At 42.3% G+C, this 27,898-nt stretch overlaps 1 protein-coding gene and 1 long non-coding RNA gene across 2 annotated transcripts in view; one reads left to right on the top strand and one right to left on the bottom strand.

Annotated features, from left to right (window-relative positions):
• The window catches only part of LOC133555169 (uncharacterized), a 45,366-nt gene that overhangs the window by 6,955 nt on the left and 10,513 nt on the right, over window positions 1-27,898 (top strand). Inside the window, exon 2 of the long non-coding RNA XR_009807278.1 lies at window positions 1,176-1,291. This is a non-coding gene — a long non-coding RNA (uncharacterized LOC133555169). The remainder of the gene's footprint in view (window positions 1-1,175; window positions 1,292-27,898) is intronic.
• Window positions 64-17,644, bottom strand: LOC133555164 (carboxypeptidase O-like). Its single transcript, XM_061904701.1, has 9 exons — window positions 17,570-17,644; window positions 17,265-17,304; window positions 17,072-17,173; window positions 16,892-16,996; window positions 16,704-16,820; window positions 13,590-13,683; window positions 10,315-10,517; window positions 1,016-1,100; window positions 64-802 (listed from the first exon to the last, which is right to left on the bottom strand). The coding sequence occupies exons 1-9, from the start codon at window positions 17,641-17,643 to the stop codon at window positions 537-539; spliced, it is 1,086 nt and encodes a 361-aa protein (XP_061760685.1). The 5' UTR covers window position 17,644; the 3' UTR covers window positions 64-536.

Raw genomic sequence — 27,898 nt, 5'->3', positions numbered from 1 at the left:
CACTATGTAAAGCGCTTTGAGTCACTAGAGAAAAAGCGCTATATAAATATAATTCACTTCACTTCTAGGAGGTCTTTTACCATTTGTTTCATGTAATATCACTTGGACAAAGATAAGAGCTTCTGGAGGAAAATTATGTGGTCAGATGAATCAATAAGTGGGCTGTTTGGCCACAATGCCCAGGAATATGTTTGGAGGAGAAAAGGAATCCCAGGAACACCATACCTACCGTCAAGAATGGTGGTGGTGGTATTATGCTCTGGGCCTGTTTTGCTGCCAATGGACATGGTGCTTTACAGAGAGTAAATGGGACAACGAAAAATGAGGATTACTTCCAAATTTATCAGGGCAACCTAAAATCATCAGCCCGGAGGTTGGGTCTTGTCCCCAAAACTTAATTGTAAAACAAATAATCTATCAATAATTCACACTGTTAGTGGCAATTCCAGCATGCTTCCCATATGTGTTTGCTCAATGTTCAGATTTTGAAAATGAAATAAATGCAAATATTTCATTCAGACTGATGCATGCACTCTTCAGTATGATATTATCCTGGTGACTCCTGCCACTACAAGCACGGTCCAGAGTGTCCCACCAGTGAATGCGATGGCACTGTTAAAGACTTTATCATGGGCATAGGTGACGATGTGCAGGACTCCGCTGTAGGCTTCCTCACAGGTGGGCTTGATCTGATCCTCAGGAAGCTCAAAGCCATAATCTCCCTCATCTCTGAGCTCAACAGTATATGATAAGGGAATTCCTTGTACTGCAGCCCAGTCTCTGGAAGATCCAGAGAAGGCATCTGAAAAAGTTCAATGGGAGACATCATTAGGAGAGGAGTCTAAAATGAGATTAGGATCCAGATTCCAGTCCAGATCCCTACCAAAACCTTCTTGCTGTGAGGTAGTATTCCTAACGAGTGTCCAAGGAATAACATCTTAAAAGTACCAAATATCAATATGATCTTTTACTGAAATATCAAGCCAAGGGTGATAAGATCCATATGTTTACTTACATAATATATCAGGTGCAGTTCCTACTCTGTAGATCTTCCCGTGGATCTTCTTGATGGCCTCTGCTGCACCCAAACCGACTTCCATCTACACATTATATTACGTCACAAGAATTATAAATTGTAATCCACTTGAACGGCTTTTTTTTTTTTTTAATTCAAGGTGGTTCTACTCGGTCTCCTCAGTCGCATTCTGATGACAACATCAAAGCAACTAAGTGTTCAGTATCTTGCTCAATGGTGACTGACCTTCAGGTTGGGGAATGACCGCTCCACTCGGTGAGTCAGGCCTCGCTGCCTAAAGATGTCTCTGTTTTCACATTCAAGGCCCTTTTCCACCAAATGTTCTGGTGTTTTTAGTTCTTGGTAATTGTAAAAAGTTCAAACTAAAAGATGCCTGTGGCCAATTGTGCATTTTGCTGACACATTTCTGGGAATTAGGCTGAAGGAGTCAAAGAAGAAAGGTGCTTTGTTGATTGTACTTACTGACTAAAACCTCAACTGTCAGGGGGAAAGCCATGAGTTAGGGCTTTTTATTGAATTTATTTTTAATCTTGATTTGCAGTTTTGAATTCTCACAATCACAGATAAGGGACACGCGGTAGGAAATTAATGGATGGATGGACAATCAGTGATGAATTAGATTAGATTAGATCAGATAGTACTTTATTTATTCCGTCAGGAGAGTTCCTTCAGGAAAATTAAAATTTTCAGCATAATCCCATTCAAGATCAGACAAACATTACAGGGAGACAGAACAGGATCGCTGACGGGTCTGCCGGCTTCCAGCGCCCCTTACAAAAAAGGTGTTAAAATAAAATGAAAAAATCGGTCTTAGGCTGGGCCCGGGAGAGGGGGTGCAGACTGAGGCCAAGGGGAAAAAAACACAACTCATAGCCAATAGTACACATCCCTCTTACATGTGTGTAAGAGGGAAACATCAAAGAACACAGAGGACATTAAAGACATTAAAGCAGCGGATACAACCAGACACTTCTACATACAGCTATGAATAAAAACTAAAAGAAAAAGAAAAAAACTTGTAATCAGGAAAAAATTCCCGAGCTTGTGACGGTGAAACGGATGAGTGAGCGTGTGAGTGAAAAAATCACGATGTCTACTCAAAGTTTTTTATCCCACCAAGAGTGCAACTTTTTATTTGACACAGCGCTAGTATGTCTAATCAATTATCACTAAACTCAACCAAAAAAGAAAGGTCATATGATTTCCACATTATTGTAACTGCAGACGGAAGCACAGAATTTGCCAATAAAATTGAAACCGCTGTGGAAAGAAATCATGGAAATTAACATCAATGAAATGATGTCTTAGTGAGGAAAATGTCAGGCTTGCCACTGACAATTTGTGTTTTAGTTTCTCCTCTGTGTGTTTAGTATTTCCTGTCCTTAGTTCCTGTCAGCACTCTTATTTTGGTTTCAGCTTCCTGTTTGTCTCCCTGAGTGCTTTTTTCCCCTCAGATGCGGCTGATTGGCACCTGGCCACACCTGGTGTCAATCAGCCCGCTCCTATTTGTACCTGCTTTGTCTTCCAGTCAGGGCTGGATTATTGATTTATCGATGTCACTTCTTGTCGCGCTTGTCATGTATTATCGCTCTTGTCGTGTCGTACCTTGTCGTGTCTTTGCAGCGTAGCGGTAAGCTATATTCTTTTGATGTTTTTAGCGTACTGTTTTTTGTTCCCTGCTTCCAGTTTTTTCTTTCATTTTACAAGTACAACTTCTGTCTTCCTGCTCGCTACCCGCTAGCTTCCACGCTAGGCCCCTTTTTGTTTTTGTTAGCTTCCATGCTAAGTCTCTTTTTTGTTTTCTAGCTCCCATGCTAGCTTTCTTAGTTTGTTATCCGCCTCGTGCATGCTTTTTGTTTTACCCCTTTGGTTTGTTTTTGTTCTTTTATTTTAATTAAATCATGTTTTCTCACTCCATGCCTGCTTCCATCTCTGCATCTCGGGGTTCGTCACAAACTAACTCTGACAGAAAAGTGATATTTTTTTGGGGAAAATAATGTTTATTGATTCCCGGAAAAACTCAACCGCTTTGAAAGAACCAATGTAACGGCCCCTTAAACACCAGCCAAACATCAAAGCTAAACCATAAACAATCTAGCTGGTGAGCTGCTGCATCATGACCCTATACCAGTGGTTCTTAACCTGGGTTCGATCGAACTTTAGGGGTTCGGTAAGTCGGCCTCAGGGGTTGGGCGGAGGTCAGAACACACCCGACTCATTGGGGGGGAGGTTTCCAAGGTTTCTCATAGTCATCATTGTCACTGTCACCGATGTCCCACTGGGGTGAGTTTTCCTTGCCCTTATGTGGGCTCTACCGAGGATGTCGTGGTTTGTGTTGTGGTTTGTGCAGCCTTTTGAGACACTAGTGATTTAGGGCTATATAAATAAACATTGATTGATTGATAACCAGAGCACACATAAGCATGTTACATAAAATCAACAAAACTTGAACATTGATTTAAATTGTCAGGAAAGAAGAGGAAGGAATTTAAAAGGTAAAAATGTATATGTGCTTAAAAATCCTAGAATCATTTTTAAGGTTGTATTTTTTCTCTAAAATTGTCTTTTTGAAAGTTATAAGAAACAAAGTAAAAAAATAAATGAATTTATTTAAACAAGTGAAGACCAAGTCTTTAAAATACTTTCTTGGATTTTCAAATTCTAAATTAGTTTTGTCTCTCTTAGAATTAAAAATGTCAAGCAAAGCGAGACCTGCTTGCTAGTAAATAAATACAATTTTAAAAAAAATAGAGGCAGCTCACTGGTAAGTGCTGCTATTTGAGTTATTTTTAGAGCAGGCCAGCAGGCGACTCATCTGGTCCTCACGGGCAATCTGGTGCCCGCGGGCACCGCATTGGTGACCCCTGGTCCAAACCGTATATATCTCTAGATCGTGAGTTTGATAGTGCAGAGAGGATTTTGTTTCATTTGTTAATCCTAAAATTAGTCCATCCTGAATAAATGGCATTTCTTTGCACTGATTTTGAGGACATTTTTTATTCAGGGTTTTATACAGACTGGATGAAATGTTCATTAAAACGATTAATTATGTCCAGACTGTGTGTGACAGTAGTGCAGTTGATATCTAATGTTATAGTGTTGTTTCTTGTTTGCTCTCTTCCAGGGAGTTTGTCAATGGTTTTCCATAACTTTGTAATGTTCCCTTTTGCATCTTTGATTAATTCTGGGTGAAAGTCAGCATTGTAACTTTGTTCCACAAACTTTTAAAAATCATACGATCCGTATGAGACCGGTTTTACTTGCTCTTTTGAATGCTGCGTCCCGATTTTTCATTAGAATCCAAATAGTGTCATTAATCCAAAGTATTTTTTATTTTGGCACTTTTCTTTTTGGGTTTTGTTTTAGTGTATTTACAGATAATCTCTTTGATTTTTGTCATTGGGTCATCACAGGCATGTTCGGTGCTTATCCAATTTATGTCACTCCATGGTACAGTTTTTAAATTCATTTTCTGGTAAGTGTTGGTCTTTTTTTAGGCATATATTAGTTAATATCAAATCAAGCAAGGTTCGGGAGGAATGTGGAATTCTAATAGGGCTGCTTATCATTTTTGTCATGTAGAAGCTGTTTATAATATCCTTAAGTTTCTTTCTACACGACTTATTTAACCAGTCCAGATTAAAGTCCCTCAAAACGATCAATCCTTTCGTACTGTGCTGCTTGAGGATGTCTGAAAATGAACTGAGAAAAATGTCTTAAGCTGTTGGCGGTTGGTATGCTACAATTACCTTGAAATACATTTCTGAGGACAATGTGATTTTAATTTCAACATACTCAAGATCAGGGGTCACCAACCTTTTTGAAAGCAAGAGCTACTTCTTGGGTACTGATTAATGCGAAGTGCTACCAGTTTGATACACACTTAAATAAATTGCCAGAAATAGCCAATTTGCTCAATTTACCTTTAATAAATAAATCTCTATATATATATATATATTATGTATGTATGTATGTATGTATATATATATATATATATATATAAAGGGTATGTCTGTCTGTCATTCCGTCGTACATTTTTGTTCCTTTTACGGAAGGTTTTTAATTTGGAATAAATGATGAAAAAAACACTTAATTGAAAGGTTTAAAAGAGGAGAAAACACGAAAAAAATGAAAATAACATTTTGAAACATAGTTTATCTTCAATTTCGACGCTTTAAAATTCAAAATTCAACCGAAAAAAATGAAGAGAAAAAATAGCTAATTTGAATCTTTTTGAAAAAATTTTAAAAAATTATTTATGGAACATCATTAGTAATTTTTCCTGATTAAGATTGATTTTAGAATTTTGATGACATGTTTTGAATAGGTCAAAATCCAATCTGCACTTTGTTAGAATATATAACAAATTGGACCAAACTATATTTCTAACAAAGACAAATTGTATTTCTTCTAGATTTTCCAGAACAAAAATTTTAAAATAAATTCAAAAGACTTTGAAATAAGATTTAAATTTGATTCTACAGATTTTCTAGATTTGCCAGAATATTTTTTTTTAATTTTATAACATAATAAGTTTGAAGAAATATTTCACAAATATTCTTCGTCGAAAAAACAGAAGCTAAAATGAACAATTAAATTAAAATGTATTTATCATTCTTTACAATAAAACAAATCAATTTACTTGAACATTGATTAAAATTGTCAGGAAAGAAGAAGAAGGAATTTAAAAGGTAAAAAGGTGTATGTGTTTAAAAATTCTACAATAATTTTTAAGGTTGTATTTTTTTCTCTAAAATTGTCTTTCTGAAAGTTATAAGAAGCAAAGTAAAAAAATAAATTAATTTATTTAAACAAGTGAAGACCAAGTCTTTAAAATATTTTCTTGGATTTTCAAATTCTATTTAAGTTTTGTCTATCTTAGAATTAAAAATTGTAGTCAGCTGGAGGCGTGTCTTAATGAAATTAAACAATCGATGTCCGCTGACTTTTTGCAACTCAACGCCAAAAAAACGGAAATGCTGATTATCGGTCCCACTAGACACCGACCTCTATTTAATAATACAACTCCAACATTTGACAACCAAACAATTAAACAAGGCGACACCGTAAATAATCTGGGTATTATCTTTGACCCAAGTCTCTCCTTTGAGGCACACATTAAAAGCGTTACTAAAACGGCCTTCTTTCATCTCTGTAATATCGCTAAAATTCGCTCCATTCTGTCCACTAAAGACGCTGAGATCATTATCCATGCGTTTGTTACGTCTCGCCTTGATTACTGTAACGTGTTATTTCCGGGTCCCCCCATGTCTAGCATTAAAAGATTACAGTTGGTACAAAATGCGGCCGCTAGACTTTTGACAAGAACAAGAAAGTTTGATCATATTACGCCTGTACTGGCTCACCTGCACTGGCTTCCTGTGCACTTAAGATGTGACTTTACGGTTTTACTACTTGCGTATAAAATACTACACGGGCTAGGTCCATCCTACCTTGCTGATTGTATTGTACCATATGTCCCGGCAAGAAATCTGCGTTCAAAGGACTCCGGCTTATTAGTGATTCCCAAAGCCCAAAAAAAGTCTGCGGGCTACAGAGCTTTTCATTTCGGGCTCCAGTACTCTGAAATGCCCTCCCGGTTTATGCAGCCCTTTGAGACACTAGTGATTTAGGGCTAGATAAGTGAACATTGATTGATTGATTGAAAAATGTCGAGCAAAGCGAGACCAGCTTGCTAGTAAATAAATAAAATTTAAAAAATAGAGGCAGCTCACTGGTAAGTGCTGCTATTTGAGCTATTTTTAGAACAGGCCAGCGGGCGAGTCATCTGGTCCTTACGGGCTACCTGGTGCCCGCGGGCCCCGCGTTGGTAACCCCTGCTCAAGATTATCTATTGGGAGGGTTATTTGTTCACTTTTAATGTTTTCCCTTACATAAATCATAACTCTTCCCCCTCCCCAATTTGATTTATCTTTTCTGTAAATCTTGTACCTTGGGACAATATATTAGAGCAAAAGGTGTTGTTGGTTTTAACCATGTCTCCGATAGACAAAGGTAATCCAGATTATAGTCTGACTGTTGCGTTTTGGAAGCATATTGAATGCGTGAGTTGTCACCTCAGGATGCTACAGGACTTCGGACAAGGCAGGATAGAAGGTAGGAGCTGGTTTAATATACAAAATACAAAATAACACTTGACAAAAGATAAAGCAAAGACGTGCCAACGCACGGGAAGCTAGATGCTAACAGTTAGCAAGAGTCGTGTTCAAAGTCCACTAGGGAACGACGTGCAGAGCGCAGGCGAAGCTAAAATGGGACTTAGCCGAGTAAATACAAAGACGAAATACCAACGCAACTGTTGCATAGAGCAAACTACAGATCCAGACACAACTCAGGTAGCAGGCAGGCTTAAGTACTAAAATAATAATCAAAAACAGGTGTGCGACAGAAAGGCAGTGCAGGTGGAGCAGATGAAGTTGCCATGGTGATAGAAATAAATCAGGAAGTGCACAAACAAACTCAAAAAATCTAAACAACAAACGATCCATGCAGCGGATCGCAACACTGACAGTAACTGCTGGGTTTTTTTCAGTCTTTTGGACAAAACTTCTAATATTAGGGTGACCCCCAAATATTCCTTTGGGCTTTAAATTTTGGTCCCATAATTTTCGTGCATGGTTTACAGTTTCAAACATCTTTGTAGCGCTTTGTTTGGAAGCAGCTGTGTTATTTGGAATTTTAGCTCTGTACTGTTTACAGGGCCCAGTATTACCAGCATTACTTGATTCAGTCCTACTCACGCCTGTGCTGGTATCGACCAAATGCCTAGGCTTGCATCCCAGGTCTGGTAGATCAGCACAGATGTCATCGATTTGTCGTTGCGAGCGTCTTCCACGTGCTCCACCTGTAGTCGAACCGCGACCGCTGCCCGGGGAAAAGGCGCCAACCCGTAAAATATGAGTTAATTCATTCACTTCATACCCAAACAAAGATTGTGTATGACTGAAAAGAGGCGTACTCTGTTCATGTAATTCTACTGTTGAATAAATGTGCTCAGGTGCTGAGAGTGATGCACAGAGTGAGAGCTCTTGCATCCAGTTTTGTTTTCTCCACAACCAATCAATCAATGTTTATTTATTCAGCCCTAAATCAAAAGTGCCTCTAAGGGCTGCACTAAGAAAAGAGACAGACGTTGCAATTTAGTTCCATCCAACCATTTTCTACCGGTTGTCCCTTGCGGGGTCACAAGGAGGTTGGAGCCTATCCCAGTTTAAGTCGGGCAGAAGGCGAGGTACACCCTCATCGCAGGGCCAACACAGATAGACAATATTCACATCTACTAAGTTCATTTTCATTCATCGTTCAGTTAACTGACTTATTTATTCTTTATCAGGCCAGGCCTACCATTGCATCCATTTTGTAATGAGTCTGGACATCCAATTTATTGCTTCTTAATGCCATTTAAGGCCTTATTTTTCTCCAAATCTAATGAAGGACACAGGTTTTTCATTTGAAGCGACAACACCATTTTGGGAGTCGCTACAACCTTGTATGGAGGCCAGCAGCTTAATTTTGGCAACGGTTCTCACGCTCCCAAAAGTTGGGTAAAGAACCTGCTAGGGGTGTGGGAAAAAATCGATTGGAATATGAATCGCGATTCTCACGCTGTGTGATTCAGAATCGATTCTCATTTTTGAAACCAATACACAGCAATACCATAACAATGCAATCCAATTCCAAAACCAAACCTGACCCAGCAACACTCAGAACTGCAATAAACAGAGCAATTGAGAGAAGACACAAACACGACACGGAACAAACCATCCATCCATCCATTTTCTACTGCTTATTCCCTTTTGGAGTCATGGGGGGCGCTGGCGCCTATCTCCGCTACAATGGGGCGGAAGGCGGGGTGCACCCTGGACAGGTCCCCACCTCATCGCAGGGCCCAGAACAAACCAAAAGTAGTGAAACAAAAATGAATATTATCAACAACAGGAAGGCAAAGCTCTCAATTTACCGGTCGATCTATGTTCCCATCCTCACCTATGGTCATGAACTTTGGGTCTTGACCGAAAGGATAAGATCACGGGTACAAGCGGCCGAAATGAGTTTCCTCCGCCGGGTGGCGGGGCTCTCCCTTAGAGGTAGGGTGAGAAGCTCTGCCATCCGGGAGGAACTCAAAGTAAAGCCGCTGCTCCTCCACATCGAAAGGAGCCAGATGAGGTGGTTCGGGCATCTGGTCAGGATGCCACCCGAACGCCTCCCTAGGGAGGTGTTTAGGGCACGTCCAACCGGTAGGAGGCCACGGGGAAGACCCAGGACACGTTGGGAAGACTATGTCTCCCGGCTGGCCTGGGAACGCATCGGGATCCCCCCGGGAAGAGCTAGACGAAGTGGCTGGGGAAAGGGAAGTCTGGGTTTCCCTGCTTAGGCTGTTGCCCCCGCGACCCGACCTCGGATAAGCGGAAGAAGATGGATGGATCAACAACAGTATCAATATTAGTTATAATTTCAGCATAGCAGTGATTAAAAATTTGTTATAATTTCAGCATAGCAGTGATTAAAAATCCCTCATTGACATTATCATTAGACATTTATAAAAATAAAAAAATACAAACAATAGTGTCACAGTGGCTTACACTTGCATCGCATCTCATTAGGGTTGTACTTGCATAGCGCTTTTCTACCTTCAAGGTACTCAAAGCGCTTTGACACTACTTCCACATTTACCCATTCACACACACATTCACACACTGATGGAGGGAGCTGCCATGCAAGGCTCCAACCAGTATCAATCAGGAGCAAGGGTGAAGTGTCTTGTTCAGGACACAACGGACGTGACGAGATTGGTACTATGTGGGATTTGAACCAGGGACCCTCGGGTTGCGCACGGCTATTCTCCCACTGCGCCACGCCGTCCCTCATGACAACACACTCTGTCCAATATTTTCACAAAGATAAAATAAGTCATATTTTTGGTTCGTTTAGTAGTTAAAACAAATTGACATTATTGCAATCAGTTGATAAAACATTGTCCTTTACAATTATAAAAGCTTTTTACAAAAATCTACTACTCTGCTTGCATGTCAGCAGACTGGGGTAGATCCTGCTGAAATCCTGTGTATTGAATGAATAGAGAATCCTTTTAAATCGGGAAAAAAATCGTTTTTGAATCGAGAATCGTGTTGAGTTGGGGAAAAAAAAAATCGATTTTGAATCGAATCGTGACCCCAAGAATCAATATTGAATCGAACCATGGGACACCCAAAGATTCGCATCCCTAGAACCTGCAACGTGAAAGGGGTTTTACATACCAGCTCCTTGTAGTTTGAGGCAGTGAAGTTAGGGTGTCCATAGGGAACCAGGAGCATTTGGCCGTAGGAGTGGATGGTGAGGAAACACAGGAAGTCCTCCTTCCTGCTTCCTACAAAGTAGGTGACAGCCTGAGTCTCCGGCTCAGACTCAGGAGCTCTGCCACAGAACATTTGTTGGCAGCAGTCGTAGGACACGCCGATCGCTATGAAAAGAATCAGAAGCTTAGAAATATAGGATTCAAATGCATTATAACTATTATTGTGCACACCAAGTCTGGCATAAACACTTACTGCATTTTTTTTTAGGGCTACAACAACTAGAGGGCTACCGTGATCACGGCAACCCGCCGCTTCAATATCTGATCATCAAGGTGGCTGTGGTGCACTGCAGGTGGTTGCTAGTTCTACTTTGCTATATTGATAGACCTCATCTATACTGTGATGCATCGCTGATCTCGTCACCTTCTCCCGAACAGAAGGGGGATTTGGGTGTGAAATTGTATCATTGAACCTAGTCAGTGGCCTAGTGGTTAGAGTGTCCGCCCTGAGATCGGTAGGTGGGGAGTTCATACCGAAGACTATAAAAAAATGGGACCCGTTGCCTCCCTGCTTGGCTTCACGGTGGAAGAAGGGTAAGTGCGTCTGCCTCACAATACGAAAGTACTGAGTGGTCAGGGTTCAATCTTTCTGTGTGGAGTTTGCATGTTCTCCCCGTGAGTGCGTGGGTTCCCTCCGGGTACTCCGGCTTCCTCCCACTTCCAAAGACATGCACCTGGGGATAGGTTGATTGGCATCACTAAATTGGCCGTAGTGTGTGAATGTGAGTGTGAATGTTGTCTGTCTATCTGTGTTGGCCCTGCGATGAGGTGGCGACTTGTCCAGGGTGTACCCCGCCTTCCGCCCGATTGTAGCTGAGATAGGCGCCAGCGCCCCCCGCGACCCCAAAAGGGAATAAGCGGTAGGAAATGGATGGATGGACTAACTTTTAACAACAGCTGTACTCAGTGGCCTAATGGGTAGAGTGTCCGCCCTGAGATCGGTAGGTCGTGAGTTCAAATCCCGGCTGAGTCATACCAAAGACTAGAAAAATGGGACCCATTACCTCCCTGCTTGGCAGGGAGGTAATGGGTTGGAATTGGGGGTTAAATCACCATAAATGATTCCAGGGCGTGGCACTGCTGCTGCCCACTGCTCCCCTCACCTCATGGGTCAAATGCAGAGAATAATTTTGCCACATCTAGTGTGTGTGTGTGACAATCATTGGTACTGAGTACCCTGTGAACATTATTTTTCATCCAAGTACTCCGTGATCAGAGCAAAGCATTTTTTTTGTTGAAAAAAAGATATAAAGATAAAGAAGTAAAATACAGCACTATGTCATCAGTTTCTGATTTATTAAATTGTATAACAGTTCAAAATATTGCTCATTTGTAGTGGTCTTTCTTGAACTATTTGGGAAAAAAAGATATAAAAATAACTAAAGACTTGTTGAAAAATAAACAAGTGGTTCAATTATAAATAAAGATTTCTGCACATAGAAGTAATCATCAACTTAAAGAGCCCTCTTTGGGGATTGTAATAGAGATCCATCTGGATTCATGAACTTCATTCTAAACATTTCTTCACAAAAAAAATAATATTTTAAACATAAACAATATTTATGGAACATGTCTACAAAAAATCTAGCTGTCAACACTGAATATTGCATTGTTGTATTTCTTTTCACATTTTATGAACTTACATTCATATTTTGTTGAAGTATTATTCAATAAATGTATTTATAAAGGATTTTTGAATTGTTGCTATTTTTTAGAATATTTAAAAAGATCTCACTTACCCCTTGGCATACCTTCAAGTACCCCTAGGGGTATGCGTACCCTCATTTGAGAACCACTGGTATAGAGCACTTGGGGGTAGGAGATTTATTTCTCCCTTCAACCTATTTTTTGTCTTTTAATATAAACTTTGGACATTATCTGAAATATTAACATGTGAACTTTGAACATTATTAGGGAGTTTGCATGTTCTCCCCGTGAATGCGTGGGTTCCCTCCGGGTACTCCGGCTCCCTCCCACTTCCAAAGACATGCACCTGGGGATAGGTTGATTGGCAACACTAAATTGGCCCTAGTGTGTGAATGTGAGTGTGAATGTTGTCTGTCTATCTGTGTTGGCCCTGTGATGAGGTGGCGACTTGTCCAGGGTGTACCCCGCCTTCCGCCCGATTGTAGCTGAGATAGGCGCCAGCGCCCCCCCGCGACCCCAAACGGGAATAAGCGGTAGAAAATGAATGGAAATGGATGGTATAGAGCACTTGGGGGTAGGAGATTTATTTCTCCCTTCAACCTATTTTTTGTCTTTTAATATAAACTTTGGACATTATCTGAAATATAAACATGTGAACTTTGACCATTATTAGGTTGAACTGAATTGTAGTTGTCTATGGAATCTTTTTGTTTACTGTTCATACCTGAGGGGGGGGGGGTGTTGCCCACATATGTGGTCCTCTCCAAGGTTTCTCATAGTCATCATTGTCACCGACGTCCCACTGGGTGTGAGTTTTCCTTGCCCTTATGTGGGCCTACCGAGGACGTCGTAGTGGTTTGTGTTGTGGTTTGTACAGCCCTTTGAGACACTCGTGATTTAGGGCTATATAAATGAACATTGATTGATTGAATATTTATAGTAAATAAATCTTTCTTGAACTGTACAGTAATACAAATACTCACTAGACTGCCAGCCTTAGCCTGTTACACTATCCATCCATCCATTTTCTACCGCTTATTCCCTTTTGGGGTCGCTGGTACCTATCTCAGCTACAATCGGGAGGTAGGCGGTGTACACCCTGGACATGTCGCCCCTCATCGCAGGGCCAACACAGATAGACAGACAACATTCACACTCACATTCACACATAGGGCCAATTTAGTGTTGCCAATCAGGTGCATGTCTTTGGAAGTGGGAGGAAGCCGGAGTGGAACCCACGCATTCATGGGGAGGACATGCAAACTCCACACAGAAAGATCCCAAGCCCGGGATTGAACCCTGACCACTCAGGACCTTTGTATTGTGAGGCAGACGCACTAACCCCTCTTCCACTGTGTAGCCACCTGTTACACTAGTACGGTAATATTAAAGACCGAAATGGGGCCACAAACAAATCTTGTTTAGAGCTACAACAAGTCTCTCTCTCATCGAGTCCTGTTCATCACCCACGATGAACACTTAGTGCCATTGTCAATTCGATTGTTTTGTTTCTATGGTTGAAACACTCACTTCCCCAGTTTGAGTTGAAGTTGCGGTTGAGGTCGGTCCCGGAGCAGTTGCAGCCTGCAGGACCTGGTGACCTGCTCTTTCTCCGTAGACGAGTCTAAATGGGTCAGAGTAACAAGTTCATAATGATGCACCGTTTGCTTCATCTCATTAAGGTAATACGGACTATTAAGAACATACCTCAGTTCGACTGATCACCTGTCAGTCTTTATTCAATAAAGTAAATATATATTTGTGAATCGTGGGACACAATATGACCTGAGTAGGACTGTAACTACTTGGTCAGTATTTTGACCAGTCCCTAGAGCAGGGGTCACCAACGCCCCAGGTCGCCCGTAAGGACCAGATGAGTCGCCCGCTGGCCTGTTCTAAAAATAGCTCAAATAGCAGCACTTACCAGTGAGCTGCCTCTATTTTTTAAATTGCATTTATTTACTAGCAAGCTGGTCTCGCTTTGCTCGACATTTTTAATTCTAAGAGAGACAAAACTCAAATAGAATTTGAAAATCCAAGAAAATATTTTAAAGACTTGGTCTTCACTTGTTTGAATAAATTCAATTACTTTTTTACTTTGCTTCTTATAACTTTCAGAAAGACATTTTTAGAGAAAAAATACAATCTTATAAATGATTTTAGGATTTTTAAAAACATATACCTTTTTACCTTTTATATTCCTTCCTCTTCTTTCCTGACAATTTAAATCAATGTTCAAGTATTTTTTTTTATTGTAAAGAATAATAAATGCATTTTAATTTAATTCTTCATTTCAGCTTCTGTTTTTTTCGACGAAGAATATTTGTGAAATATTTCTTCAAACTAATGATTAAAATTCAAAAAAAATATTCTTGCAGATCTAGAAAATCTGTAGAATCAAATTAAAATTTTATTTCAGTCTTTTGAATTTCTTTTAAAAAAATTTGCTCTGGGAAATTTAGAAGAAATACTCATTTGTCTTTGTTAGAAATATAGCTTGGTCCAATTTGTTATGTATTCTAACAAAGTGCAGATTGGATTTTAACCTATTTAAAACATGTAATCAAAATTCTAAAATTAATCTTAATCAGGAAAAATGACTAATGATGTTCCATATATTATTTTTTAAATTGTTTCAAAAAGATTCGAATTAGCTAGTTTTTCTCTTAATTTTTTCCGGTTGAATTTTGAATCCTAAAGAGTCGAATTTGAAGATAAACAATATTTCAAAATTAAATTTTCATTTTTTTCGTGTTTTCTCCGTCATGATCCACGTCTTGGATCATGGCATATTCTGGTTTTGGTGCTGTTTATCACATTCTGTCTAGTATTTGTCTTTCTCAGTTCTTTGTGGCACTTCCTGGTTTTGTTTCCGTTGTCATAGTTACCCATTTAGCGTCACCTGTCTCTGCTTTGATCACGCGCACCTGCCCTTGATTATTTCTCTCCCTATATATGCCCGCCTCTGTTTGACATTCAGTCTTGGACTCTTGCTTGCTACACGCAACAGCTGATGCCGCTCTTCCAACATTGTGGTAAATCTATTTTTGTATACTTGTTAGCTTATATGCTATTTTGTTAGTTTATGTCCCTAGCTTCCACGCTAGCGCCCTTTGTTCTTTCTGGCTCCCAAGCTAGTTCTGTTGGTTTTTGGTTAGTGCCTTTGTGCAAGTGTTTTTGTTCTTAGTTTGTTTTATTATATAAATAAATTCTTCTCTCTACCCTCACGCTGTGTTCCATCTTCCGCTGCACCCACGAGAGAACGACTCGTCACCACAATGCCACCAAGACGTCACCACAATGCCACCAAGACGTCACATTCTCCTCTTTTAGACCGTTCAATTAAGTGTTTTTTTTCATCATACAGTATATTCTCTACAAAAAACCGTCCGTAAAAAGGAAAAAAATATGTACGACGGAAAGACAGACAGAAATAGAAATAGGTTCTCGCCCGGAAAAGGGTGGAGTGCCATCTCCGGGTTGGGGAGGAGACCCTGCCCCAAGTGGAGGAGTTCAAGTACCTAGGAGTCTTGTTCACGAGTGGGGGAAGAGTGGATCGTGAGATCGACAGGCGGATCAGTGCAGCGTCTTCAGTAATGCGGACGTTGTACCGATCCGTTGTGGTGAAGAAGGAGCTGAGCCGGAAGGCAAAACTCTCAATTTACCGGTCGATCTACGTTCCCATCCTCACCTATGGTCATGAGCTTTGGGTCATGACCGAAAGGATAAGATCACGGGTACAAGCGGCCGAAATGAGTTTCCTCCGCCGTGTGGCGGGGCTCTCCCTTAGAGATAGGGTGAGAAGCTCTGCCATCTGGGAGGAGCTCAAAGTAAAGCCGCTGCTCCTCCACATCGAGAGGAGCCAGATGAGGTGGTTCGGGCATCTAGTCAGGATGCCACCCAAATGCCTCCCGAGGGAGGTGTTTAGGGCACGTCCAACCGGTAGGAGGCCACGGGGAAGACCCAGGACACGTCGGGAAGACTATGTCTCCCGGCTGGCCCGGGAACGCCTCGGGATCCCCCGGGAAGAGCTAGACGAAGTGGCTGGGGAAAGGGAAGTCTGGGCTTCCCTGCTTAGGCTGCTGCCCCCGCGACCCGACCTCGGATAAGCGGAAGAAGATGGATGGATGGATGGATGGATGGAAAGACAGACAGACAGAATTACCCATTTTTTATATACATACAGATTTATTTATTAAAGGTAAATTGAGCAAATTGGCTATTTCTGGCAATTTATTTAAGTGTGTATCAAACTGGTAGCCCTTTGCATTAATCAGTAGCCAAGAAGTAGCTCTTGGTTTCAAAAAGGTTGGTGACCCCTGCCCTAAAGCATGTTGTGATATTTTAAGTGGTTGTTCTCTGCTGTATTTTCTTGTTAGACCACCTCATATTTTAAGAGTACAAACATTTATCGAATGATTATCAACAGTCAGAAACAATGCACTCAAGGCATGACTAAAAACGTACTGTCCAGTCAGTAAGCTCATCTCTAGTCTAGTCCTGTAGTGGCTGTTTCTGTCATTTGGAAGTGCTTCACTGTATTAATGATCTTGTCCTCACGTGTCTGTCTTTTGTATCCGGTGATGACAGTATGGCATTTTGAATAAAAGGCAATGGAAACGTTTCAAAAAATGCAACACTGACCGAGTTGTCCCTCCATGAAAAGATGTAGCCGTCCATATTGAGTACTGGGGTTATGTAAAAGTCTAAGTTTTTCAACATCAGTCCAATTTTTGGGTCAGTCTTATATGTCTGCAAGATCTGAAATGATAAAATCATGTTCAGGGTTTTTGTTCATGCAACATTTCTGTCCGTGTCCTATCAATGATTACCTGTCTGACAAAGTACTGACAGAAGGCTGGAGCGATCCACTCCCTGGCGTGGATACCACAGTCCATCCAGATCTCTTTCTTCTTCTTTCCAGTATTCACACCAATCTAAGGAGTGAAAGCGAACACATTTGTGTTTTATTAATTTGTGATTGAGCGTATAAAATAAATAGGTTGTTTGACCTTGAGCAAGGTAATAGTCCTGAACTCGTAGGTCTTTCCATACTCCATTCTCGTTACAATGTCGGGGTGATCCTTCGCAATCTGAACCATCCACTCAGAGATCTGATGGATTGAAAGATGTTAGACTGTGTGTGTGTGTGTGTGTGTGTGTGTGTATGTGCGAGCCATCCAATTGTGTGTTGTGTATTCTTACCTCTGACATTGGGTGATATTTGTAGTAATTGTACTTGTTTCTGTTGACCACATCAAATATGATTAAGTACAATGACACTTCTTTCTTAAAACTTTCCTGCTCTCTATGAAAAAAACACTGAACACCATGCAAAGACACAAAGTTCGCACAGCATGAACTGCCAACATGTACGATTTTTGCCAAAGTTTTTAATCTTCCATCAACAACGAGTTGATTAAAAATATTATCTTGAAATTATTATTTAGTGAGTCGTATTTATTTAGAATTGACAAAGGATGAGTAAGCCATCTCAATCTGTCACTCACTTTTGTAGCATTGCTGCTCCCGCCGCTGAAAGCAGCATCAAAAGAGTGAATCCCAAAACTCGGACAATTGGCATTTTGAGGAGCACTAATGTTTTTGAGCTGTTCAGTTCCTTTTATATAGTTAAGTTCCATCAGATAAGGATGCACCTTTGCCTTTACCTCTTTCAGATGTTATCACTATATGGCTCTGAATGGGTGCACTGTGATCTATTTAATGACCAGTTACTAAATAATCTCATCTGAAGGTTACTTGGTAAACAATTACAAAGCCCTGTTTTCATATGAGTTGGGAACTTGTGTTAGATGTAAATATAAATGGAATACAATGATTTGCAAATCTTTTTCAACCTATATTCAGTTGAATATGCTACAAAGACAAGATATTTAATGTTCAAACTCATAAACTTTGTTTTATTTTGGCAAATAATAATTAACTTAGAATTTCATGGCTGCAACACATGCCAAAGTAGTTGGGAAAGGGCATGTTCACCACTGTGTTACATCACCTTTACTTTTAACAACACTCAATAAACGTTTGGAAACCGAGGAAACTAATTGTTGAAGCTTTGAAAGTGGAATTCTTTCCCATTCTTGTTTTATGTAGAGCTGGCGAGCCTCATGTGGCTGTTTAACTAGTTTCATGCGGCTCTTCAGGAGCTGTCACATGACATGCGTCAAAAATGCTTGGCTGGCGCTGTCATTCACTCCCCCTACAGCTAGATGGCACACTGACCATGTAAGCCTGTTTGAGTGATGTCAAACGAGCGACGAGAGAATCTTTGGTGTGACATCATTTGAGTTGTAAACAAATTCCGTCAAGTTACCTCTTGAAATGGCAGGGAAAAAAGCACAGCCGCACGAAAATATGAAGAAGAACACAGGACGTTTTTGCCAGAGTGGTAGAATTTAGAAGCGACCGGAATGAGAATCAGCACCTCCAAGTCCGAGTCCATGGTTCTCGCCCGGAAAAGGGTGGAATGCCATCTCCGGGTTGGGGAGGAGACCCTGCCCCAAGTGGAGGAGTTCAAGTACCCAGGAGTCTTGTTCACGAGTGGGGGAAGAGTGGATCGTGAGATCGACAGGCGGATCGGTGCGGTGTCTTCAGTAATGTGGACGTTGTACCGATCTGTTGTGGTGAAGAAGGAGCTGAGCCGGAAGGCAAAGCTCTCAATTTATCGGTCGATCTACGTTCCCATCCTCACCTATGGTCATGAGCTTTGGGTCATGACCGAAAGGATAAGATCACAGATACAAGCGGCCGAAATGAGTTTCCTCCGCCGTGTGGCGGGGCTCTCCCTTAGAGATAGGGTGAGAAGCTCTGCCATCCGGGAGGAACTCAAAGTAAAGCCGCTGCTCCTTCACATCGAGAGGAGCCAGATAAGGTGGTTCAGGATGCCACCCGAACGCCTCTCTAGGGAGGTGTTTAGGGCACGTCCAACCGGTAGGAGGCCACGGGGAAGACCCAGGACACGTTGGGAAGACTATGTCTCTCAGCTGGCCTGGGAACGCCTCAGGATCCCCCGGGAAGAGCTAGACGAAGTGGCTGGGGAGAGGGAAGTCTGGGTTTCCCTGCTTGGGCTGTTGCCCCCGCGACCCGACCTCGGATAAGCGGAAGAAGATGGATGGATGGATGGATGGATGGATGGTAGAATTTATATTTTTTTGTTAAACGTAATGGCAAGCCGATCTGCCTTATATGTCACGGAGCATTGGCGCATTTCAAAGCTTCAATCTTCAGCGTCACTTCAGCTCACTCCACCCTAACATCGAACAGGAATTTCCAAAAGGGACTGAACTTCGCAAGAACAAGTTGGTCGCTTTGAAAAGCCGGGCAGAAAAGCAGGTGCGGTTTTTCCAAAAATTTACGAAACACTCGGAGACCGTAACGCTTGCATCATATCATAGTACGTCAGACTGAAGGACGTCACGTCTGACACTGTGATCAGCAGCACCGGAGCACCGCAGGGAACGGTGCTGGCCCCTCTTCTCTTCACCCTCTACACCGCTGACTTCTGCTACAACTCAGAGCTGTGTCACATCCAGAAGTACGCGGATGACAGCCATCGTCGGGTGCATCAGGGACGGCAGAGAGGAGGAGTTTCGGAACCTGGCGAGGGACTTTGTTGTCTGGTGCCACACGAACCTCTTGCAGCTCAATCCGTCAAAGACCAAGGAGCTGGTCATTGACTTTGGGAGGTCGAGTCCACGGTCACAACCTATTGTGATCGAGGGAGTTGAGGTACAGACCGTGGACACATTCAAGTACCTCGGGGTTTGGGTGGACAATAAGCTGGACTGGACTGTTAACACGGACCACCAGTACAAGAAAGGACAGAGCAGGCTGTACTTCCTCAGGAGACTGCACTCCTTCAACATTTGTAGAAAACTCCTGTGGATGTACTACCAGTCTGTGGTTGCCAGTGTTCTGTTCTACATGGTAGTGTGCTGGGGGGGCAGTACATCTAAAAAGGACAGCTCCAGACTTGAGAAACTGATCAGGCGGGCCGTTTCTACAATGGGAATGAAACTGGACTTGTGACGGTGGCAGAGAAGAGGACTGTGGACAAACTAGTGAGCATCCTGGATGATGCCAGTCACCCTCTGCATAGCGTTATCAGTAGCCAGAGGAGCCTGTTCAGTGCTAGACTGCTTCATCCCAAGTGCAGGACTAATAGACTCAAGAACTCCTTTGTCCCACACGCCATTAGACTGTACAACTCCTCTCTGGGACGGGGGACGGGGGGTACTAGGATGACAGGGGATGCAAAACGTTTTCATAACATGGTCACTACTGCCTACTTTGTCTTGTTATATTCTTATTTTACTGTTATATTATTATTCCCATTGTTTTTATTCTTTTTGTAATATTTCTCTATTTTGTTTCCTTTTAAACCCCCATTATTTACTTTTTACTTTTTTTTTTTTTTTTTTAATTGATCTCAACTCTGTACACTGCTGCTGGAATTTAAATTTTCCTGAAGGAACTTTCCTGAAGGAATCAATAAAGTACTATCTATCTATCTATCTATCTATCTATCTATCTATCTATCTATCTATCTATCTATCTATCTATCTATCTATCTATATCAGCTGGCTTGGAACATAGCACGGGCTAAAAAGCCATACAAAGAAGGGGACTTCATTTAAAAATGCCTCATTGACGCCATTGAAATCTTGGCTCCTGGAGACGACAAACTAAAACGGAGCGTATCAGACGTTCAACTGTCCCGCCGCAGTGTTAAACGCAGAATATCGGATATTAATACAGCTGTTGAATCACAGTTGCACTCTGACCTTCAAGCATGTGAGTATTTTAGAGTTGTGACATAGAAGACAAGCCTCAAATGGCAATATTTGCACGGTCTGTGTCAAATGAATGTATGATCAAAGAAGAACTCCTTGATATTGTGACATTAAAAGACAGAACCCGTGGCATAGATGTGAAAGAAGCAATGATGGCTGCGTTTGCAAAAGCAAATCCGCCCATACCGAAACTAACTGCAATAGCCACGGATGGAGCGCCAGCCATGATCGGATCCGTGAACGGGCTTTTGGGACTGTGCAAAGCTGATCAAACATTTCCCGACTTTTGGAATTTCCACTGCATCATCCACAGGGAGCAACTGGTGTCTAAATCATTGAATTTAAACAAGGTCATGAAGCCTGTGATGGAAATCGTCAACTACATCTGCATACATGCGCTTAACCACAGGCAATTCAGGAATCTCATCGCTGAGCTGGACCAAGGGCTTCCAGTTGACCTGCCGCTGCACTGCACTGTGAGGTGGCTGTCGAAAAGCAAGGTATTCTCTCGCTTCTTTGAGCTTTTGGATGCTGTGAAACTGTTCATGGAAGAGAAGGACAAGGACTATCCCGAGCTCTCAGACCTCGAGTGGATTATGGATCTGGCATTTTCAGTCGACATGCTGTGGCATGCTTGGCTTCACGGTGGCAGAGGGGTTAGTGCGTCTGCCTCACAATACGAAGGTCCTGCAGTCCTGGGTTCAAATCCAGGCTCGGAATCTTTCTGTGTGGAGTTTGCATGTTCTCCCCGTGAATGCGTGGGTTCCCTCCGGGTACTCCGGCTTCCTCCCACTTCCAAAGACATGCACCTGGGGATAGGTTGACTGGCAACACTAAGTTGGCCCTAGTGTGTGAATGTGAGTGTGAATGTTGTCTGTCTATCTGTGTTGGCCCTGCGATGAGGTGGCGACTTGTCCAGGGTGTACCCCGCCTTCCGCCCGATTGTAGCTGAGATAGGCGCCAGTGCCCCCTGCGACCCCGAAAGGGAATAAGCGGTAGAAAATGGATGCTGTGTCACTTGGACAGACTGAACCTGACCCTGCAGGGTAAGTTAAAAATGCTGCCTGACCTGGTGCAAAGTGTGTTTGCGTTTGTCAACAAACTAAAGCTGTTCGAGGCGCATATTCAAAAGGGAGATTTAACCCATTTTCATACTCTGCTAAAAGCCAGTGAGCAAGTCACCCTGAAAAAGAAAAGAGACAGGTATGCAACACTGGTTGCAAACTTGCACAAAATCTTTGTGACCCGGTTCTGTGATCTACAACTGAAAAGACCACAGATTACGTTCCTCGTCGACCCATTTAATGCGGCGACAGACTGTTTGAAAGCCCCGCTCGGCACAGATGAGGCTGCGGCTGAGTTGGAGATGATCGACCTTTGTGAGGAGGATCAACTGAAAGCTGTTTTAAAGGGAAGGGACCGTTGTGTTCTGGAAAAGTGTGGCAATTGAAAAATACCCCAACATCAAACGAGCTGCGCTTAAGATACTGTCCATGTTTGGGTCAACGTACGTCTGTAGTCTGTGTTTTCTACCCTGAAGCATCAATCAATCAATCAATCAATGTTTACTTATATAGCCCTAAATCACTAGTGTCTCAAAGGGCTGCACAAACCACTACGACATCCTCGGTAGGCCCACATAAGGGCAAGGAAAACTCACACCCAGTGGGACGTCGGTGACAATGATGACTATGAGAACCTTGGAGAGGAGGAAAGCAATGGATGTCGAGCGGGTCTAACATGATACTGTGAAAGTTCAATCCATAATGGATCCAACACAGTCGCGAGAGTCCAGTCCAAAGCGGATCCAACACAGCAGCGAGAGTACTGTTCACAGCGGAGCCAGCAGGAAACCATCCCAAGCGGAGGCGGATCAGCAGCGCAGAGATGTCCCCAGCCGATACACAGGCAAGCAGTACATGGCCACCGGATCGGACCGGACCCCCTCCACAAGGGAGAGTGGGACATAGGAGAAAAAGAAAAGAAACGGCAGATCAACTGGTCTAAAAAGGGAGTCTATTTAAAGGCTAGAGTATACAAATGAGTTTTAAGGTGAGACTTAAATGCTTCTACTGAGGTGGCATCTCGAACTGTTACCGGGAGGGCATTCCAGAGTACTGGAGCCCGAAATGAAAAAGCTCTATAGCCCGCAGACATCGATCTGTTCTGACTGACACTCATTTGAAAGAATTGCTTAGAGTGGCAACAGCAGAATACAAGCCAGATTTGAAGAGGATTGTTCAAGATAAGGAATGCCAGAAGTCTCACTAAGCAGCATTGTAAGAGAAAGATGTTATTGAAAATTATTCTATTATTGTTTGTCGACTTGCGTGAACTGAGAGTATGTGTGTGTGAGACGGTGCACACAATGTTAACTGTTGAAAATGACTGTATACCTGATTAAAAGATGATGTTCATGTGTACCCATGTGTATGATTTGGCTCTTTGCAGTAACACAGGAAAAAAAGTGGCTCTTAGTCTCTGACTAGTTGGCCACCCCTGATTATTGTAGAGCTTCAGTCGTTCAACAGTCCGGGGTCTCCGCTGTCGTATTTTACGCTTCATAATGCGCCACACATTTTCCATGGGAGACAGGTCTGGACTGCAGGCGGGCCAGGAAAGTACCCGCACTCTTTTACTACGAGACCACGCTGTTGTAACACGTGGCTTGGCATTGTCAGCTATATCATCATGGTGAAATGATAAGGGTGACCAGTAGATGGCAGTCAAACATAAGAGATATGTGTAGACTGCAATATAAGTCAAGTAAACAACACCAAAATGTTATGTGTTCCATTGAAAATATAGAACATTACACACGGCGCTCAAAAATCTATCAAAATGTTTTACTACGACTTTGGTAAGTTATGAAGCTGCACTGCTTGATGGATTGTACTGTGCTTCAACATATAGTATTATTATGGTGTGTGTATAAGGTAAGACATATTATCTGCCGTTTTGTTTCGCAATGTTATGCAAAAGCAACTTTTCTTAACTTCTGGTACCTGCTGATCTGTATTTGGGATCTGCATAAATCCTGAAAATGTAAGCGTGTCCGCTTTTGTAGTCTGTACCGACGCCGTAATCAATATGCTTCTTCTTTGTCTCTATCTTGTTATGTGACATTCAGCCCTTCGCTGTGGTCATTTGTAATATTAAGTAGTGTAAAGTTCTTACTTAGGGACGGCGTGGCGCAGTGGTAGAGTGGCCGTGCGCAACCCGACGGTCACTGGTTCAAATCCCAACTAGAACCAACCTCGTCACGTCCGTTGTGTCCTGAGCAAGACACTTCACCCTTGCTCCTGATGGTTGCTGGTTGGCGCCTTGCATGGCAGCTCCCTCCATCAGTGTGTGAATGTGTGTGTGAATGGGTAAATGTGGAAGTAGTGTCAAAGCGCTTTGAGTACCTTGAAGGTAGAAAAGCGCTATACAAGTACAACCCATTTATCATTTACTTATATCTGTCAGTAAACTCGCCATAAAAAGCACTAAAACATACCGGTCGAGTGAGTTTACATCAATCACCCAAGGAACTTTAGTTATTGGCATCCGGATATTGTTGATAAATGGGTTTTGCTTTGCATAGCAGAGTTTTAACTTGCACTTACAGATGTAGCGACCAACTGTAGTTACTGACAGTGGTTTTATGAAGTGTTCCTGAGCCCACGTGGTGATATCCTTTACACACTGGTGTCTGTTTTTGATGCAGTACCGCCTGAGGGCTCAACGGTCCGTAATATCATCGCTTACGTGCAGTGATTTCTCCAGATTCTATGAATCTTTTGATGATTTTACGGACCGTAGATGGTAAAATCCCTAAATTCCTTGCAATAGCTCGTTGAGAAATGTTGTTCTAAAACTGTTCGACAATTTGCTTACAAATTGCTGACCCTCGCCCCATCCTTGTTTGTGAATTACTTCGCATTTCATGGAAGCTGTTTTTTTACCCAATCATGGCACCCACCTGTTCCCAATTAGCCTGCACAACTGTGGGATATTCCAAATAAGTCTTTGATGAGCATTTCTAAACGTTGTCAGTATTTATTGCCACCTTTCCCAACTTTTTTGTCACGTGTTGCTGGCAACAAATTCAAAAGTTAATGATTATTTGCAAAAAAAAACAATGTTTATCAGTTTGAACATCAAATATGTTGTCTTTTGAACACCAAATATGCCATCTCCAGGTTGGGGAGGAGACCCTGCCCCAAGTGGAGGAGTTCAAGTACCTAGGAGTCTTGTTCACGAGTGGGGGAAGAGTGGATCGTGAGATCGACAGGCGGATCGGTGCGGCGTCTTCAGTAATGCGGACGTTGTACCGATCCGTTGTGGTGAAGAAGGAGCTGAGCCGGAAGGCAAAGCTCTCAATTTACCGGTCGATCTACGTTCCCATCCTCACCTATGGTCATGAGCTTTGGGTCATGACCGAAAGGATAAGATCACGGGTACAAGCGGCCTAAAGGAGTTTCCTCCGCCGTGTGGCGGGGCTCTCCCTTAGAGATAGGGTGAGAAGCTCTGCCATCCAGGAGGAACTCAAAGTAAAGCCGCTGCTCCTCCACATCGAGAGGAGCCAGATGAGGTGGTTCGGGCATCTGGTCAGGATGCCACCCGAACGCCTCCCTAGGGAGGTGTTTAGGGCACGTCCAACCGGTAGGAGGCCACGGGGAAGACCCAGGACACGTTGGGAAGACTATGTCTCCCGGCTGGCCTGGGAACGCCTCGGGATCCCCCGGGAAGAGCTAGACGAAGTGGCTGGGGAGAGGGAAGTCTGGGTTTCCCTGCTTAGGCTGCTGCCCCCGCGACCCGACCTCGGATAAGCGGAAGAAGATGGATGGATGGATGGATATGTTGTGTTTGTTGCATTTTTAACTGAATATGGGTTGAAAATGATTTGCAAATCATTGTATTCCGTTTATATTTACATCTAACACAATTTCCCAACTCATATGGAAAGGGGGTTTGTACTTTGATCATATCTATTTACTCGCAAACTTTGTTAGTCTTTCTGTGTCATAAATCAGATATATATGAGAACAGTTTTGATATAGACTCTAACATCTAACCCAATATGCATGATTTTAGGATGTGGGAAGAAGCCAGAGTACCCACACAGGCAAGTGGAGAACATGTAAAACTCTACATTGTGTACAACTTAAGAAGTAAACATTTTATTGACATTCAGACGGATGCATGATTGGAATCCAGTTCGAGATGCCACCTCAGTAGAAGCATTTAAGTCTCACCTTAAAAATAATTTGTATACTCTAGCCTTTAAATAGACTCCCTTTTTAGACCAGTTGATCTGCCGTTTCTTTTCTTTTTCTCCTATGTCCCACTCTCCCTTGTGGAGGGGGTCCGGTCCGATCCAGTGGCCATGTACTGCTCGCCTGTGTATCGGCTGGGGACATCTCTGCGCTGCTGATCCGCCTCCGCTTGGGATGGTTTCCTGCTGGCTCTGCTGTGAACGGGACTCTCGCTGCTGTGTTGGATCCGCTTTGGACTGGACTCTCGCGACTTTGTTGGATCCATTATGGATTGAACTTTCACAGTATCATGTTAGACCCGCTTGACATCCATTGCTTTCCTCCTCTCCAAGGTTCTCATAGTCATCATTGTCACCGACGTCCCACTGGGTGTGAGTTTTCCTTTCCCTTATGTGGGCCTACCGAGGATGTCGTAGTGGTTTGTGCAGCCCTTTGAGACACTAGTGATTTACGGCTATATAAGTAAACATTGATTGATTGATTGATTGTAGTGTGCCACATTAAGGATGTGTATCATTGCTAGCTTGGAAAACACTTTTTTATTAAAAGCTAAGTTAGTCTTACATTCACATTCACATCATTTCCCCCCTAAAAATAAGCCTACTTCTAACAAATTGTTCTTTCAATAATTAGGGACCGCAATGTCCCTATTGGTACAATAGGTACAGAGGACCCTATTGTATTTCGTATTCCGCACCTTCGCGCCATAACTTGACCCCCTTAACATGTTTCTAAACTCACCAAATTTCACACAAACATCGGTATGGCAAACTTTCCTAACTTATTAAGCAACCAAACCCCAAAAATCTAAATTGCGCTCTAGCGCTCCCTAGGAAAAAAAACCCAAAAAAAACAGACTGCTTGTAACGTCCGTTAGTAATGTCGTAGAGACATGAACATTTTTTTTTATGTAGGACTGACTTAGACCTACATTTTATAATTTTACCTTCTAGGACAAAAATCAACAACAATTTTGCAAAAACCCCTTCAAAGCAAAATTTGCCTAAACAATGCGATTTTTGTCTCTTTGCGCTGTAATTTAAACCCCTTAAAATGCTTCAAAACTCACCAAACTTGACACACACATCAGAACTGGCAAAAATTGCAATCTAATGAAAAAACCAAACCCCAAAACTCAAAATTGCGCTCTAGCGCAATTTTTGAATAAAACACAGAAAAAACTGCTCCTAGGAAGAAAACACAGATAAAACTGCTTGTAACTTCCGGTAGGAATGTCGGAGAGACATGAAACAAAAACCTCTATGTAGGTCTTACTTAGACCTACATTTTAATAATTGACATCCTTCAGCAAAAATCAACAGGAAGTTGGCAATTACCCCTTCAAAACAAAAGTTTCTTTCTTCAAACATTATCTCCTCTGAGCGCATTTGTCGTTTCGGCTACAAACTCGCACAAGAGAGAGATTGAACCCTTCTGATTAAAAGATAGCGAAAAAGTTTTGATTACTGGTCCGGTTTGGATTTTATAACCCTTCAAAGAACCCCTGCGCTGCTGTTGTCTCAAGATGGCTGCACTAGCGTGCCCGCACAATGCAGAGAAGGTAGGTACACTAGACAAAAGTATTGGGACACTTAGGACTACCACTGGACAAAAGTATTGGGACACTTAGGACTAACACTAGGCAAAAGTATTGGGACAGGAATCAAAATTGCGCTCTAGCACCCCCTAGGAAAAAACACAGACAAAACTGCTTGTAACTTCCGGTAGGAAAGTCGGAGAGACATGAAACAAAAACCTCTATATA

This window comes from Nerophis ophidion, linkage group LG06, assembly GCF_033978795.1.
Source record: "Nerophis ophidion isolate RoL-2023_Sa linkage group LG06, RoL_Noph_v1.0, whole genome shotgun sequence".
Taxonomy (NCBI): Eukaryota; Metazoa; Chordata; class Actinopteri; order Syngnathiformes; family Syngnathidae; genus Nerophis; species Nerophis ophidion.
Note: the sequence above shows the minus strand (reverse complement) of the source record. Positions and strands in the feature narration are given on the sequence as shown.